Here is an 18,634-nt window from a genome sequence, read left to right on the forward strand (position 1 = left end):
AATAGTACCGTGTTTCCCGCACTATAAGGCGCACCTAAAAGCCTTCATTTTTTTTCAAAAACTGACCGTAAGGCTTATAATCTGGTGCGCCTTATATATGGATCAATATTGGGCCACAACAATTGTCTTCAAACTACGATAAGCAACCCCGACTCCATTTCCCCAGTTGTAGAAGTAGTATGTGGTGAATGCTGGAACAGCGACCCTCTTTTAAGGTCGATTTACAAAAGAACTCCTGGCCCTAGATGTTGGCGTCAACAGCTCTCGCAACTACGGCAAGCAGCCCCCGACTCTTTTTCCGGTGCGCGGTGAATGCTGAGATATATAAAACAGCATTTCATTTCGTTTGAGCTCGATTTAGCACATTAATTCTATGTTCGCCACTAAAATAAACCATTCATTGAGGGTGCGCCTTATAATGCGGTGCACCTAATAACGTGGTGCGCCTTATAGTGCGGAAGATACATAATCTTTTGTTCTACCGTCATCACGGAACACATGATCACAGTTAATAGCATCAACATACGTGTAAAGACATAATAAAGGAGAATATTTTAAAAATGTCATGCATTTGGCAAGCTTTCCGTCAGGAAAACTTTAATCCACTAATTAAATGTGTATCATTTAGTCTTGCTATTTCTTTTACCTTACTTTTACATGTGTGTTAGTATAAACTGTTAAAATCTTAGATAACAAAGCAAAACTTCAATTCACTAATTAATATGTATATTATTTAGTCTTGCTATTTTTTTACAAATTTTTACAGGCGTGTTATTATAAACTGTTAAAATCTTAGATAATATATAGTGTCAGTTTGAGTTTAGAAAATATTTATGTTTGCATTGACAGAATATACACACACATGCATGTTTATATTTGAAATTTCAACAAATTGGAAGTGGGGCATCATCACAAACTGGATTGTTATTAGATTCCGATGTAGGAATGCAAAATGGAACAACTATGTTTTTGCTCATCTCACCTAACCTTGAGCTGTAATGTGTAATTAGCGATGTTGTTAATAGAACCTGATGGCACTAACTGTGCATTTGCAAAGGCATGGCTGGAAGACAAAGAATCCAATTATTACTCATACAAGTGCGGATAAAACATGATTACGTAACAAAGGCATCAATAATAATAATGTTGTACATCCTTGAAAGGCACATAATGTAAAGTACAACCCTGCAGACTTTAAAAAAAGGAAGTCCATACAGATCAGTCTATGTCATTGTTCTGTCAAATAATTTTAATTCATCATATTGCTGCTTAACATCCTGTCATTCTTTGATTGAATGTCTTTCTTTTGGCCCTTTCGAACTGACATGTGTAGAAGTGTTAACTTTCGGAAGTATTCTGCCAAGCAAGCAAGGTGGTTGACCGAGGATCTATTTTTTAGTTTCCAGTTCGATGGAAAATGCTTGCCGTAAATGGCAGCCTTACAAAAACAAGAAACCGAGGCAATGATGTGTTCTCCATTGTGGTTAAGAGGCTTCAGTTTTTTTTCCTGCCTCTCTACAACAGAACTTGCAGTTTCCACTGGCCTTACTCTCACGTCATCACAGAGCTCTCTGCTGGCCAACAAAGATACTGCCATTTTCTGCAGAACCAGCCATTTACATCCGGCAATGATAAATCACTCATATCTGAAATCAAATTTTCCCATAAAAAATAACTATAACTACAAATTAATCTGTTCCCACCCTCTGAAAAAAATACCAAAACAGAATATAACAATGGAAAAACATATTTTTATTAAGTCGAAGCCCCCCGACCCCATAATTACCCTTGTAGTTTATTAAGGATGGTAATATTTTGCACATAACAAGGCTTAATCATTTCTTTTGAACTTAACTTACTCTGATTCAAGTTTGTTTATGCCACTTGTCCACTGCTGGACAAAAAAAGGAACTAATTAATTCTGTGCAAGTTTAACATCTAGTATGAGTACAGTAATCCCTCGATTATCACGACTTCAACTATTACGGCTTCACACATACATTTTTTTCATGTGAACAGCAGGCTCAGATGTTGCCTTTTAACAGCAGATGACAGCATAAAATATTGCACGTATATTTTTTATAGGGAGCTCAAATGTGTACTGAAAGAAATGTTGAATAGTTTTTATTCCTGTGGATTTTTGGACACTTTGCAACAGAAATGTTACAAATATGAGTATTGAGCTTCAACACCCAACAAAATTAAATAAGTGACTGACATAATCTTATGCTTACACATTTAGAGAAGTTGATGAATGCTTGTATAGACAAATATAAAGACCTACTTGGATCATTAGAAAAATAGATATTCAAATCTATTAAGTAAAGAGAATTTGGAGTCCATCCTATGAACAAACAACCACTCCCTGATAAATATACCTGAATGTTGCTTCTGGTATTTGAACTGTTTAGATAATCAGATCACGCATCAAAGACTCAAGCAGACATTTAAAAAAAATTAAAAACTGTTTTTTGTTGTTCTAAGTCTATGAATGAATGTAACTCACAATTAAAAACTTTCTATTCGAGCATGTTTTTGTTTGGAAGATCCATATTTTCCCATGAATGTTCTGCCTAATGATTTGTATACAAACAGTCGGACTATATTTCCCATAATTGCAAGCAGGTTACACTTTAATATTATAAATCAGTCATCCAAATACTAGTACAATAACTTTAGCTGAAAATAATAACGTTTTCTCTATGGTTACATTATTAAGTCATTTCAAATGAATCAAATTGAAATATGCAGAGCTCTTTAACTAAAACATAGCAATACATTCCAAAAATTAAAAATATGGAAAGTGATAGATAGTGTGTTTATGAATGCTTTGTATAAGCGTGTTATGGCTTAAATGCAAGGACTAGAGAAGCTGTGATTCTTTCTCCATCTTCACTTTTGAGATCTACTGTATGTATATACGTACTAATTTAGGGCCACACTTCCTTTCTTCTTCCTCCACTTCAAATCAACTCTTTCTGCCCTGTTGTCAAGAAACAAAGAGCATCAAATATGCATTAGACTTAAAGGAAAGCAGAAAGTGAAATCAGTTGTGAGATAATGTATAAACAAGGACACAAAAGTAAGAGAAAAGAGCAAAGGAGAGCAAGGAGGAACACTGGAAACATTTAGTGCTACTGCGGTTCTGGTAATTCAATTATAGTGATGGTAGATGCAACCTCAAAAGGTACTCGAGCATTTTAAAATCAGACTGTTTTGAAAAGAATTCCACAGTTTTGAGTCATGCAAAAACAACTTCTAAATTGTTGGGTCACTTAAAGACTGAATGACAACGGCTGGGACATTTTTATGTTAACGTTTGACTGGTTTATCTCTACGTCAATCTTATTAAAAGACAAATTCATTAGTTGGGATTTTGGGGGGGGGGGGGGGGGGGAATGGTGGGGTCATCTGGAGTGGAAACTCCAGGTCTCACTTACTTTGTTTTTCTTGTTCTTGGCGAGGACACTCACTAAAATTACTGGCTTTCTGTAGACTGTTTTGGTAGATATATATTTTAGGGAGCAAGCCTCAAGTTTAAAATAGGTCATTTAGAACACAGAAAATAATTGCAGTACATTCTAAACAAATGATTATAAAATATTTGAGAGAAAAGGCATGTTATTTTGTCTCATTCAAATCAGGCAAAGGACATCTTAATATCTGATTTCAGTGGTTTTCAAAGTGGGCGGTACCGCCCCCCGGGGGGTGGTGTGAACTTTCAGGGGGGCGCTGACGAATAAACAGGCGAATGGGGGGCGTTGAAATAGTGAAGGGGGCGATGGAGCAATTACAGTAAAATGTGACGTTGGTGTTTGTAGAAAGACCGGAAAAATTGATTGTCTGCAATAAAAAGTCGACAAAAAACAAGCTTTATTGAAACAAGAAACGTTGTCTGCTCGAGCGCTCACGAGCAGCGCGCATATACCGTATATCACTAATTGTCGCGAGTTTATCGTCGATGCAGGCGACTGGGGAAACCACCACCATCCAGTCAGCCGCAGAGGAGCACACAATAGCGCGCCGGCAACGCTTAACCACAGACGTATGCGCACAGCGACCGGCTTAATGCATCAGCTATCAATTTTTATGATTCGAGGTGAACTGCGCATTGGTCTATTAAAAGAAACGAAATTAGCGAATAATATCTGAGGCGCCTGTCTTCTATTTATTTAAGCTTCGTTCGTTGGAAAGGGGTAAAGAGGGGGGCGTTGGCATTTTGGCCCGGCGGTGAAGGGGGCGGTGGCCAAAAAAGTTTGAAAATCACTGATTTAGATGTAAGGTGGAATCACGTTTATAAAAGAATGGCTTCTGTTTTTTTAATGGAAATTAATCAATCTGCTGTGATAAAACAAATAACTTGCACTAATTGCATTAACCAAAGTGTTCAGCGTTTGCTTTCAAGATATCTGGTGCCATTTAGCATTGTGAATGTATATAATGTCTTGTCCCCGAATCTAAGACGACCAACACTTTTTCAGTCTTAATTCAATGCAAAAAAACAGGGGTAATATGGTAGTAAGATGAATTCATTACGAATTTGTTGTTGTCTTTAGGTGGCGAATTAGCCATCGGGGGGCATGTGTTTTCTCGGCTGTGCTTATCGTGTCTCTGGCCTGATTAAATGTTTTGGTAGCAAGCAGTTGCGATTTTCCAAACGAGGACACAATTGGCTATGTTTGAGAGTTACAAGTCGATTGCAATCTTTGTATTGAGAACCGTTGGTTTACATGTACAACTTTAACTCCTGCCTCCTTTCGTATTGAGGAAAAAGCTTGGTTGACCGCAATGGCGGCTAAAATGACATGTTTACCCCTTGGAAACAGTGACTGAGTCCACTTAGTAAACTGCAAAAATATTCCACAACTGATTTATTACTTTGTCATACCTGTCAACGTGTATGTTTTACACATATTTTATACGTTTTTTTTACCATTTCAAATCATGTACGCCGTACACCGACTTTTGTACGGGGAATTTTTTATTTATTTTATTTCGCCAATATTCGTGTAAAACAATCTCAACAAGACCGTTTTGGCTTAAATCCAGATAGTCTCGTAGGTTGGTAGCCAACGACGCTACTGTCATCGATCGTTACTATTGTCACGGTATACCAGCAAAAATTATCCTCAATCGTATGTATTTTTTTTGCGATGCGTACGGCAATATCGATAAAGGATGACCTGCGTAGATATAAATAGAGTAAATATCGTGGAAGCAAGCATGGAGGAGCCACCTAGTAAGAAACGAGTTACTGAGAGTAAACATGCGTCGTACGGTGTTTGTACTTTTTTGGGGGGGGTTGTACGGGGAATCATAATCATTTATAAGGGCAGTTATCGACAGAGGTTGACAGGTATGCTTTATCAATGTAGAAAATTACATGAGTTGTTAACAATGTAAAATATCTATAATGGCTAAAAAAACTATCTTAATCACATCTCGGGACAAGAAATTAATTTAAATGATAACTAATAGTAATATTTCAGATTTAAACTAATTTAATGTATTCTTGTTTGCATTGTGCAGTAAAATATTGGTAGGCAGAAATAGTATGCCATGCTAGAGATAAAGAGCTATTTGCTGAGGATTGGAAAGTTATGTCAGAAGTGGGATACGTCCTTAGAGGAACATCTTTTACTGGGACTTGCAAAAATAGTTCATAATGAACCCACTGTGCATCAACTTCGATAATAAGATTTTCGTCACCGGCCTGGTGGCGCGAGTGGTTAGCACGTCGGCCTCACAGCTCAGGGATCAATTCCAGGTCACGTCCATGTGTGGAGTTTGCATTGTTTCCACGGGCCTATGTGGGTTTTCTCCAGGAACTCTGGTTTCCTCCCACATTACAAAAACATGCATGGTAGGCTGAGTGGACACTTTAAATTGCTCTTAGGTATGAGTGTGAGTGTTAATGGTTGTTTGTCTCCTTGTGCCCTGTCATTGGCTGGCCACCATTTCAGGGTGCACCCCCGCCTTTGGCCTGAAGTCAGCTAGGATAGGCTCCTGCACCCCCCACAACCCTAATGAGGATAAAGTGGGGGAGATGAGATGAGAGATTTTCATCACACATTTGTATAGTAAAAGTACAGTTGAAAGCCACTTCCGCTTTAGACCAAACTGAAATTTCAGGATTTTACATTAGTTTGTCTCTGTTAGTTAGACCTCTGTTCGCTTCCAAACTATGTGCACTACTTCACAGGTATGTTTGTCCTGGTGCAAACGGATCAGTATCAACTTACACTACGAACAACAGTCCACTGTTTTCCTGAACTTTATCTTTACCCCACACTGTTTCCATTGAGTATTTTTCTTTTACTTTGGAGCAGCCTACAAATCCTTCTGTTCCTCACTTCTCACTAAATATTTCAATTCAGAACATCTTGTATACTCTAATTTAAGTTTCTGGAAACTCATCTCCTCTCCATTTGTAAACCACTTTATCCTCACTAGGGACGCAGGGGGTGCTGGAGCCTATCCCAGCTGACTTTGGACCATAGGCGAGGTCACCCTCAACCGATGCCCATGCAGGCCCAGAGGGAACATGCAAACTTCACACTGGATTTGAACCCAGGTCCCCCACTGTGAGACCTATATGCTAACCACTCATCCGCTGGGCCAGCAGTTTCTGGGAACTAAAAAATAAATTTAAAAAATGGGTTAGTCTTTTTGTCTTTTTAGAATCCTGTTATACTCTCCATCCCAAGGACCAGAGTTGGTGGCTTTTGCTCTTGTTCTGGAATGTTTTTGACTGAGCGATCCATAAACAGTTCAATTTTTTAAAAGTTATTTATTGAGAGACATAGTTGATATTAATAGAAAAAATAAAAATGTGAGAATTCTATGTCTTTCTACCACTTTTAAAGTACAAAAAGTCTCTCAATTATTTTGACAACAATGTTATACTATTGCTAATCAATTATTATCATTGAGAATATTCATGCAAAAGAGTATAATAAAAAAATGAATGATGATTAAAGTGGCGGGAGAGGTGGCCAGAGCTGGCAACTACTCCGGAATTTCAGGACTTTACCCGGAAATGCAGTGCAAACTCCGGGACTCCAGACAATCTCCCTAAACTCCGAAAATCCCCCCAAAATTGTCACCTACATTTTTTTGGAAGCAACCATTTCAGAAAAGAACCAAATTTCCAATTTAAATGCTTCGAAATTCTCTCCATCGCTATGGCTTCCGCCATCTTGATTCAACTGTACAGTCAACCGGAAGAATTCGGTAACAAGAGTGCATTGTGAATTATCTGAGTTACAGGTTCTGACGAAAGATTTGTCTTGTGCGACTTCAGCACATATCGATTTTACGTGAATTGCATTCACTCTGGATAAACTCCGGAAATGGGACAAGGGACTCCTGAAATGGGGTCGGAGGAGGTTGGCAGCTCTGGGTAGTTTTGGCGCCTCAGTTTTGACGTGATGCTCCAGGACTCATCTCTTTCACAGGGCCCTATACACCCATCAAAAGAGCCACTCTTGGCTCCCGAGCCCTTGGTTCCCTAACCATCCGCTTGGGCACTGGTGTCAAAGTGGCGGCCCGGGGTCCAAATCTGGCCTGCCGCATCATTTTGTGCGGACCGAGAAAGTAAATCATCAGTGCTGACGTTCCTTTTTGAGGATCAAATTAAAATGAAGAGTATAGATGTATATTAAATTTTGTGATTTTCCGCCTTTTAAATCAATAATTGTAATTTTATCAATTTTTTCAGTGTTTTTAGTTCAAAAATCATTTTGTAAAATCTAAAACTATATTAAAAAAGTTAAAATAAACATTGTTTAGACCTATAAAAAAACTGAATAGTCAGGGCTTTTAATCTAGTTCTTTTAATCCATTTATTAAAAATATCCAAATATGATATCTAAAATGATCCGGCCCACATAAAATTGAGTTGATCTTAATGTGGCCCGCGAACCAACCCGAGTCTGACACCCTTGCTCTAGGGATTGTCCTGTGTATAGGCTAGTGCCAAATAATAGTAAGGAAAATGGGTTAGATCTTTTGAGACGTGATCCATTATAATTTGGCTCGAGAGGACTGAATAGCTCAAGGACAATATCTCAACAGTTAACCGATTTTTTTCCGCGAAGGAAAAGAATGTGAATTTTTGATAGACTGAAATACTTGTTACCTCATGTTTGTTTTTGAAGGTTTTATTTTCTTTTGAGTTGGCAGCAGAGAATGCCAATCACTGGAAAGCAGCTCTAACTGTCCGATCGCTCAGTGGTTGGGTGGGGCGGAAATTGTCCCCCAACATCCCATCATTACCCTCCGGCAGCTCTGCGCCTTTTATATGTGAACGTAGCCTCCGAAACTCTTCAATCTGCAGAAATGGAAAAATATATACATATAAAAATTACATCTCAGAAGGAAACCCAAGTACCCAGAGGAAACCCACGCAGAAAAAAATACATGAGTAGCTAAATTGAATGAGCGGTTCCGGTCAAAATGAATGAAAAGTTGGGTTAAATTCGATATCAGCTACAATACAACCAATAATAAAACATGTTAGTGTATAATACTGTATCTCACTTACCTAGTGCCTGTCATGCTCATACCAAATAATAATAGCAGAGTACTTGACGATGCAGGGTCAAAACTCCATTAGTTCATATACCATATTTTCACGACTGTATGGCGCATCGTATTTTTAGCCGCAGTGTCAATAACGAATGCTATTTCTGTCAACGGAAGCGAAACTGAGTTCGGTTGTACTTTCTTCAGCCATTTTACAATGTACTCACGTCATCATCACCCACAAATCCATCAAAGTTGCTTCGTAAAACTGTGTTGATGCCGATCGCCAGGCCACAATCCATTGGGTGTATTGACAAAAAAACTATATATTCCAGCAGTCACTGCGCTGTACTTTTACTATGGGTAAAAAGTAAAGTCGCGGGCTGCTTGCTGTAGTTGTGAGCGCTGTAGAGCATGGTGTACCCTATCAACTGATTTATTTTGTTTTATCGTGATAACAATTTTAGTATTGGTCCAAATATAAAGGGCACTGGATTATAAGGCACCCTGTCTATTTTGGAGAAAATTTAAGACTTTTATGTGCGCCTTATAGTCGTGAAAATAGGGTATATTAAATGTTCTTTTTGTTCTAAATTAAATCGAAAATACATATTGAAACAAGAAATTACCACTATTGACAGTGTGCTCACATTTTGCCTATGTAAGAAGATAACACACTGTTTATTTGACTTTGCAAAGACGAATTTGACCTTCCTTACTCCAAATATTGGCAGTACACTCGAGACCTCCTCAGGCTGTTATCAGTCCTGGGTGGTTATGAACAAAAGAAAGAGAAGCTGTGGGAAAACCAGAGGAAAGATTGCATGCAGTGCATGTTGAGCATGGAATAGAAATGTGATCAACTGAAGAAAGCAGGCAGCATGCCTGTGGAAATTTATAATTGTAGCAATATAACATCTCTGTGTCTGTTAGCATTTGCGGATGAATTTAACAGATTTGAACTGTGATGGAGAAAATGCATTTCACTTTCATATAGACACTGTCTAAAAAAAAACAGTAACCGCCTTGCATATGAATGAATTATACTGGTTGAAAAATATATTAAGAAACTACATATGGTTTATAAACAGATTACTGGCCTGTACAAATTTAAAGCAGGGCAGTTAGTACATAAGAAGTCCTTTTATAAACACATGCACGTTCATGTTTTGTGTACACACACACTTAACGGCTATAAATAGTAGACAAATGTTTGCTGTGTCCTCCAGAATTGATACAACTGTTCTTTAAGACATCTACTTTATGTGTTAGTAAGATTGTATTTAAAAAAAAAAAAAAAAGAAAGTCAATGAAGCACATTAAAATATACTTTAAATATGCAGTTTTTGTACTTTGAGTATAGTACATTTTAAAGTATAGTTTAGATGTATTTATTATGATATCACAGAACAATTAAATGTGTTTATATTCAGTGCATTTTTTGTTTAAGTGCTTTTGTACATTGATAAGTTGTTGTTTTTTCTTTCTGGGGCATTTTCAAGTACAGTGCAAATATTCAAACTCTACATAATGTTACAGTGATTTCAAATAATAAACATATTTCCCTAGGAATACATTCTCTTGCCTGCAATTTAATTAGACCATTTCTGTGGTACTGGGAGAGGAGGAGAATTAAACTAAAATAAAATATATAATGTAGGGACATTTGAGACCCATTTGATGTTTAAAAAGGCTACACTCACTTTATCGAGTTGAAATAATTACCTAGATTTGTTTAATTGTAAACATTAAGTTGAAAAATGCATTCTGCTGAAATATTTACCTGCAATTGTGATATAGTTAGAGGGTAGCGGTAAAGGATCCAGGTCACGTTTTCGCTACAAGGTGGTGTAGTCAGAGAACCTTTATACACCCAGTAGTCTCTCAACAATGGATCTGAGTGCAAGAATTAGAGTTAGGGATAATATGATAATCTTAACAACGGTCTTTGAAAGTGCTGAAAAAAAACTATAGATGTTGATAGTGAGGCCACGGTAATAAATTTACTGTTATTAACTGGAATCTTTTGACAAACATAATTGTATATTTATTTGTATATGTATATATATTTGTATATTTGTATAACTATGATGTAATTGAGTATGAACATTTCTTTTGATTGTTTGTTACTATCCACTTGTACAATTATCTACCGTATTCGGTTAAAGTTTTTTCTCACCAGGCAACAACGTATTTGGATTGAAGCAGGGAATTATCTTGCTCTTTCCCTAGAGGGGACAAAAAGGGGAAAATATATCATTTCTGTCTACTTAAACAACTCTTAGATTAGATTAGATTAGAATTTTATTTCATCCCGTATTCGGGAAATTTCTTGGTTGCAGTAGCAAGACAGACACAAGACACAGAAGTCATTGTAGACCTAGTTAAAAAAAACTGGAGCCACACACAGAAAGTCCACAAAGTGGGGACCTTCTGCAGACTGAGACTGAGGTTACCACACATTCCCTCAGTACTCTTGAGGTTTTAAAGATCATCTTGCCTAATCAACACGGGATAAAATTCATGTCCATAAAATGTGCCAGTGTAGGTAAACAGATTTATAATTTCTTCATCTGGAAGAACACTGTATCAAAACAATATTGGCATTTTCTTTATCAATCTCACCTTATATTGCAAGTCTTGAAGAACTTCGGTGATAGCTTTCAAGCCCAGATGTTCTTTACCGATCTGTTGGCACAAGTTAGATGTGAGAGGTCAAAAGCGTAACATGTTGTCTTTGGGAGACAAATATCATTGTAAAATTATTCAAGCTAATCGCATGTGATAACAGGTTACCTTCCTTGGATCAACAAACTCATACAATTGGTGGAAGTCAAAACATAACATTGAAATGTACCAACTATTTAAAATGGATAGTATGTGAAACCTGTTTCAGAATTATGTGTTTTGAAAATGTGTGAGACCGGGCGGCTTGAGTGGATAGCACGTTGGGCTTCACAGCTCTTGGGTTCTGAGTTCAAATCCAGGTCAGTTCACCAGTGGGGAGTTTGCATGTTCTCCCCTGGCCTGCGTGGGTTACTGCCGGATACTCTGGTTTTCTCTCACATTCCAGAATCATGCATGATAGGCTAATTGGACACTCTAAATCAGTGTTTGCCAACCTTTTTTGAGCATTTTTTTTTTGCATTGAAAAAATCCCAAGGCACACCACTACCTGAAAATCTTCTAATTTAAAACTATGCCGTCTATATTAATCCTCTAAAGTCGTTTTCATCAAAGTTGTATTAACAAGACTTAAACACCACAAAAAATATTCCAACATTCATTTTTTTCACACCATTCTAACGTCATTAATTGACATCTGCAGACCCCAACCAGCTTTCATTTCGACTGATGTTAAAATAATGAATGCAGTGTTTTTTTTACTTTATTTTCATTTTTGACTTTTTTTCTCCCTATACTATTACACAAAAAGTAAGAGACTTTTCATCCCCAAAAGTTGATGCCCCTTAAAACAAACAACTACCGTAAAAACAGAAACAATTCCTTAAATCTCGTAATATTACGACTTTTTTTCCTCCCAATATCACTTCAACCACCAAACATTACAAGAAGAGCCGCTTTGTGCTCACACATACTTAACGTGGGCAAAAATTGAATTAGAACTTGTTATTCAAGTGGTACAACGAAAAGAGAGTTGTTATAACAAATAAGGAAGGAAAAAAATGAAAGTGGAGTACTTACGTATTGTTTATGTTTTTGCTCATAACTTATTTGAACAGTTGATGCGAATAAAATATGTGTAGCAAGAATTATGAAGAAAATGGTAAACCCTTTTTTAATGGATTATTTTTCAATGATATGAATCATATTTTGCTCACCTGAACAAAAAGAGCAATGATGAGGACTCCATTATTCTTCCCCAAAGCCTCCTCCAGAGAACTAAAAAGAGTACTGTTCCAGTGGATTAGATGGAGCTATGAAGAGAAACAATTGAATTCAAGATGAATGTGAAAAGGTCGCTGTCGTCAACAGGTGTGCAAAGCTGAAGTGACTAAAAGTAATCAGCTGCTAATGACTCAAGACCCTTATCTAAGATATCCTAGCCAGGAACATGATTTTAAAGCTGTTTTCTCATTGGGCGGCCCGATGGCGCGAGTGGTTAGAGCGTGGGCCTCACAGCTCTGGGTTCCTGAGTTTAAATCCAGGTGATGTCCATCTTTGTGGAGTTTGCATGTTGTCCCTGGGCCTGTGTGGGTTTCCTCTGGGTACTCCAGTTTCCTCCCACATACCGAAAATATTCATGATAGGCTGATTGGACATTCTAAATTGCCCCTAAGTATGGGTGTGAGTATGCATATCCATCTCCTTGTAACCTGCGATCGATTGGCATGTGGTCAGCTAGGATAGCATACCTGTCAACTTGTACGTTTTATACATATTTCATACGTTTTTTTACCATTTCATATCATGTACGCCGTACACCGACTTTTGTGCTGGGATTTTTTTTTAAATCGCCAATATTCATGAAAACCGATCTCAACAAGACCGTTTTGGCTAAAATCCAGATAGTCTCGTAGGCTGGTAGCCAACGACGCTACTGTCATCCATCGTTACTATTGTCACGGTATACCAGCGAAAAATTATCCTCAATCGTATGTATTTTTTTTAGCGGTGCATACGGCAATATCGATAAAGGATGACATGCGCATGCGTAGATATACATAGAGTAAATATCGTGGAAGCACGCATGGTGGAGCCATCTAGTAAGAAACGAGTTAACGCGAGTAAACATGCGTCATACGGTGTTTGTACGTTTTTTGGGGGGATTGTACAGGGAATCATAATCATTTATAAGGGCAGTTATCGGCAGAGGTTGACAGGTTCCGGCACCCCCCACGACCCTAATGAGTTCAAATCATGAGCTAAATGTCCTGAAACAGAAGTTTTCTGAGCTCTATCCTCTTAGGGTCGTGTGGGTGCTGGAGCTAATCCCAGCTGCTTTTGTTTTTTTTATTTAAAACTTTTACACCAATGAACTATGAGATACAGAATTACGTTTGGATAGGTTGAGATTGAAAACAACATGTCTTCAAGATGAAATGTGAGACTTTACGGCAGTAGTAAAAGCACTTTCACAGAACAATCCTATTACATTCAGAAAGGACCAAAATTAAATGGTACATTCTTAGCTCCCCTCTACTATAGAGCCAAGTAGTTCTATTGTTTATTTCTTCCACGTATGCTTTATCATACTGTAGCCAGCCTTTATACTCTTACATAGTTATTTTTTCTCAGCCTTGCAAGAGATTAGTAGACAGGAATCAGTTTGGTCAAGGTTATATGGTGATATTGTCTGAAGGACAAACCAGTATTAAACTGAAACATTTCCTGATGAATATTCGGAGGGGCACATGCACAAGTGTGTGTTTGTTTGTGTGTGTTGGCTTGCACATGTTTGTGTGTTCGCTTGCACATGTGTGTGTGTGCTGGCTTGCACGTGTGTGTGTTGGCTTGCACATGTGTGTGTGTTGGCTTGCACATGTGTGTGTGTTGGCTTGCACGTGTGTGTGTGTTACCTCCATAGGAAAAGCCTTGAAATTAACGGTGTGCTCTGATCCTCTCTGATTTTCTTTGCCCCAGTGAAATCGAACTTCATGAAGTTCATACTCATGATCGCGAGGCAATGGACCACCACTGACCACTGAAGACATGTGACTTGTGAGAAAATATAGACTGTTTAAGAAGTGAGTGGTTGTACGGGTTTGTTTACCTGACTTTGACTTTAGAAGTATGCGCACGGTGTGCCCGTCATTGATGACCTCGCAATCACGACACACCACGTAGTTTGGTGACAGGCGTACATCCAGAAGGGATGAGTCATACTCAGCCTCTCTGGAGTTCAAGTTGATGGGCGACTGGTACTCACCGTTAGCTGCTGGGTAATGGAGTCCCCATTCTACACCTATGAGGAATTGAAAGAACAACTAAATACATTTGATTTTGTGAATATCAATAGTACATGTCATTTATTTGACCATTAACACAATCAAGTGTGGAAAGGCTCAACACAATAACACAATGAATTCATTCATTATTCAAGCCACACTAGAGTCAAGGGAATGGTGAAATCCATCAGCCCGAAAACAGGCAGTAAAAAGTGTGGTATACCCTGAATGGTGTTATAATATATTGTATTTTACCCTTTGGCTGTCAGGCATTGAGTTCATTTTAGGATATGTGCATCAATAGATCTAATCCAGCTGGAGCTGTTTTTAAGTTAGTAATGTTGTACTTGTTTAATAATTACAATTCATTATGTTATGCTACATCAAATATATAGATTTAAAAAATCTTGTTCGCGGGCGGCCCGGTGCCGCGAGTGGTTTACATGTTGGCCTCACAGCTCTGGGGTCCTGGGTTCGAATCCAGGTCGGTCCACCTGTGTGGAGTTTGCATGTTCTCCCTGGGTCTGCATGGGTTTTCTCCGGGTACTCCGGTTTCTGATAGGAGACTAGTATGAGTGTGGGAGTGAATGGTTGTACGTCTCCTCGTGCCCTGTGATTGGCTGGCCACCAATTCAGGGTGTTGTCCCCCGCTTATGGCTAGTAGACAACTGGGATTGGCTCCAGCACCCCCTGTGACCTTAATGAGGATAAAGCAGTTCAGAAAATGAGATTAGAAAATTATGTTCGCATTGAAATTATAAATAGGTGGCGCGTTAGCCAAATGGTTAGCCTATCGACCTCACAGTTCTGAATTCGAGGGATCAATCCTAGGTCCGGATGTCACAGTGTGTAGTTTGCATGATCTCCCCGGGTTTGCATGGGTTTTCTCCCAACATGCTTGGTAGGCTGGTTGATCACTCTATATTTCTGTTGAATATGACTGTGTGTGTGAAAGTTTGTATGTCCCCTTGAGCCCTATGATTGGTTGGCCACCAATTTGGGGTGTGCCCTGCCTGGTGCCCATAGTTAGCTGGGACAGGCTCCAGCACCCCTGCGAACCTTGTGAGGATAAGCAGTATGGGAAATGAATTAAATGCAAAATCCTTTTTTGTACTAATGACTTACCATTAGTGGATTGTTGTTGTGTAGAGGGTAAAATTATTATTTAATTTTAACTAAACAATAGCTCCAAGTGTCTAGTCAATTACTATAATTGCAATTACTTAATTTTGACGCCTCTAAAGATTACAAATGTAACAGCTGTAATGGCATGCTTCCATACTCCATTTGCCCTGCGATAAGCTGGCCACCGATTCAGGGTGTCCCCCGCCTCTGGCCCGGAGTCAGGGATAGGCTCCAGCACCCCCGCGACCCGTCGGTTCTCACTATATATATATATATATATATATATATATATATATATATATATATATATATATATATATATATATATATATATATATATATATATATATATATATATATATATATATATATATATATATATATATATATATATATATATATATATATATATATATATATATATATATATATATAGTGAGAACCGACGGGTCGCGGGGGTGCTGGATATATATATATATATATATATCAACCAGCTCTACATGGATGTGAATAATATGTATATGTTATACTGTCGTATTCAAAACTAGTTGAATCATCAATGTGTTCCTTCCAAATTTTGTACCAAATGCAGACTCGTCCGGAAAGCCCTTGGCCTCATACTTTGAGGGACCTAAATAGCATATTTGAGGATTTTGTCAGAGGCCAGATTTCCCGACTTCCAAAAGCACACTATGCTTTTTTGCTGCAACCACAGCAGAGGCAAACATGGAGAGTGAATGTGATGTGTAAGGGGGGGCCTTCACATTCCCTCTTTCCTCAGCAACTAGGATCTTGACAACAACTTATTCAGTGCTTCAACCATTTGTATAAACTAGCAGTTTTTTAAGGTTCCACAAACTTGTGGGGATTTGCTTGCAAAAGCCCAGAAACTGTTCATTCAGTTGGCCTCATAATGGTTTAATGTTAAAGCATACCTTTATTTTCAGAGAGAGAGAGAGAGAGAGAGCGAGAGAGAGAGAGAGAGAGAGAGAGAGAGAGAGAGAGAGAGAGAGAGAGAGAGAGAGAGAGAGAGAAAAAGAGAGAGAAAAAGAGAGAAAAAGAGAGAGAAAGAGAGAGAAAGAGAGAGAAAGAGAGAGAGAGAGAGAGAGAGAGAGAGAGAGAGAGAGAGAGAGAGAGAGAGAGAGAGAGAGAGAGAGAGAGAGAGAGAGAGAAAGAGAGAAAAAGAGAGAAAAAGACAGAGAAAGAGAGAGAAAGAGAGAGAAAGAGAGAGAGAGAGAGAGAGAGAGAGAGAGAGAGAGAGAGAGAGAGAGAGAAAGAGAGAAAAAGAGAGAAAAAGACAGAGAAAGAGAGAGAAAGAGAGAGAAAGAGAGACAGAGAGAGTTTGCTGTTGAAAGCGATCAACCAGGTAATCTCTCGCTCTCAAAATGATAATCGTGAGAGAGAGAGAGAGAGAGAGAGAGAGAGAGAGAGAGAGAGAGAGAGAGAGAGAGAGAGAGAGAGAGAGAGAGAGAGAGAGAGAACTGTCCGTCGACCAAACGTCCGGGGACCAAGCGTCCATCGACCAAACGTCCGTCGATGAAACGTCCAGGTACCCATGTTTGTTAGTCTAGTGTGTTCTTCTGCTGGCCGGCAACCAATTCAAGGTGTAACCCCTCAGTGCCCATTGATGGACTTGGATAGGCTTCTTTATCCTTCTTTATCAATTTAAGGCTTCAATGTTTAATATTTACACATTTATGTGTTAAGAATGCTACAAGATATCCATACATTTTGGAATATGTAAAGTTCAACTCTACACCCTTTTCAAATGCCAATATAAATCTAAGACATACAACTTCATTAAAAACCTTTTTTAAACTATTGGCATTAAAAAAACTTAAAAGATAAACAAGGGATTTGTTCCGAATTTATTATTTTCCGAATGTTTTCTTTAGCAAAAACTTGAGTATTTGAAATAGCAGGCAGCGTAAGCACACCATTATGTTTCGGTCCTCTATACATTTAGGAAAACCTACTGGGATAAATGCAATTGATATGTGGGTACCAAAAGGTATTTTAAAGGTAAAGGTATTTTAATTCTGAAGACAGCCACATCCCAAATATTATCTATTACATTGTGCTTGTGCAACATTGTCTTAGTTGTTGAATTTTATTTTTCTTTTTTGAAAAGAAATCTGAAAATAGCAGTAAACACAGTAATAATTATGTGATGAGGACATTTTGCAAATATTTGATCGTAAATTATACACAAAACATACATTCTATGAATGCATAAAATATCAAGTAAACATCTACTTATTATTTGCACATCCATCCACATTCTTAATAGGTAGAATTATTGGACAAATACATCAGTACTTTGTATGTTATATCATGTTGGGAAATAATTATACTTACAGTAAAGGTTTCACAGTGTTAAAGATTGTCAGCAAAGGGAGAGAGTGAGACACACAAACATTATATTGCTGTATTACATCAAAAATGCATGGCATTGTACATTATTGGGTTGAATGAATCCTCTCAGAAATTACTTTTAAGACATTTATGTCCAATTACTATACATTTACTACTTAGCTCCTAAGTCAATACGGTACAACTGCACTACAGAAACTACATCATAATATTCTCACCATCCCTTCATATGGTGATTAACAGCCTACCTTCCTCATAGCCCCAGTCAAGTTCATCTTTCCCTGGATTATTATTGGATTCCTCATTCACTTTGTCGGCCATTCTGTTTGGCAGTCTTCTCACGAGGGATGGAAACCAGTCTATCCAGTTCACTAGGGAAAAAAAAGTATCTCTAGTTTCCTGTAGATAGAATCTCAACTTGTCCTCTGACAGACTACTTTTCTCTCAAAAATGTAAAAAAGAAATGTCCTTCTTTTTAAACTTCCTACGCACTTTCTTGATGTGCTCAAATGAAATTTCTGCGTAATGTATGCAGAGCTTTCTTTCTCTCAATTTTCTTCCCTCAGCATGCTCCTCCTCCTCTCTTTCTCTTTTTCTCTCTCTTCTGTCATCCCTCTCTCCATTCCTCCTTTGCAAATCTGTTTTTTTGGGTTGAATTACTTTTGTGTCTGTTTTGTGTGTGTGTGTGTGTGGATGTGTGT

The 18,634-nt window shown here is 38.1% G+C and overlaps 1 protein-coding gene across 2 annotated transcripts; it reads right to left on the minus strand.

Annotated features, from left to right (window-relative positions):
* Positions 1-2,615: 2,615 nt before the first annotated feature.
* Positions 2,616-18,506, minus strand: ca8 (carbonic anhydrase VIII). Of its 2 annotated transcripts, none has more exons than XM_077725237.1 (9): positions 18,182-18,506; positions 14,261-14,446; positions 14,067-14,191; positions 12,369-12,464; positions 11,152-11,214; positions 10,706-10,754; positions 10,310-10,422; positions 8,141-8,332; positions 2,616-2,983 (listed from the first exon to the last, which is right to left on the minus strand). In XM_077725237.1, exons 1-8 carry the CDS (start codon positions 18,252-18,254, stop codon positions 8,198-8,200), a joined length of 840 nt encoding a protein of 279 aa, XP_077581363.1. In that variant the 5' UTR covers positions 18,255-18,506; the 3' UTR covers positions 2,616-2,983; positions 8,141-8,197. The 2 variants fall into 2 exon arrangements, with proteins under 2 accessions (XP_077581363.1, XP_077581362.1); XM_077725236.1 differs by having other exon boundaries at positions 14,261-14,452.
* Positions 18,507-18,634: the final 128 nt, after the last annotated feature.

The sequence above is a fragment of the Stigmatopora nigra genome, chromosome 9 (genome assembly GCF_051989575.1).
Source record: "Stigmatopora nigra isolate UIUO_SnigA chromosome 9, RoL_Snig_1.1, whole genome shotgun sequence".
Lineage (NCBI taxonomy): Eukaryota > Metazoa > Chordata > Actinopteri > Syngnathiformes > Syngnathidae > Stigmatopora > Stigmatopora nigra.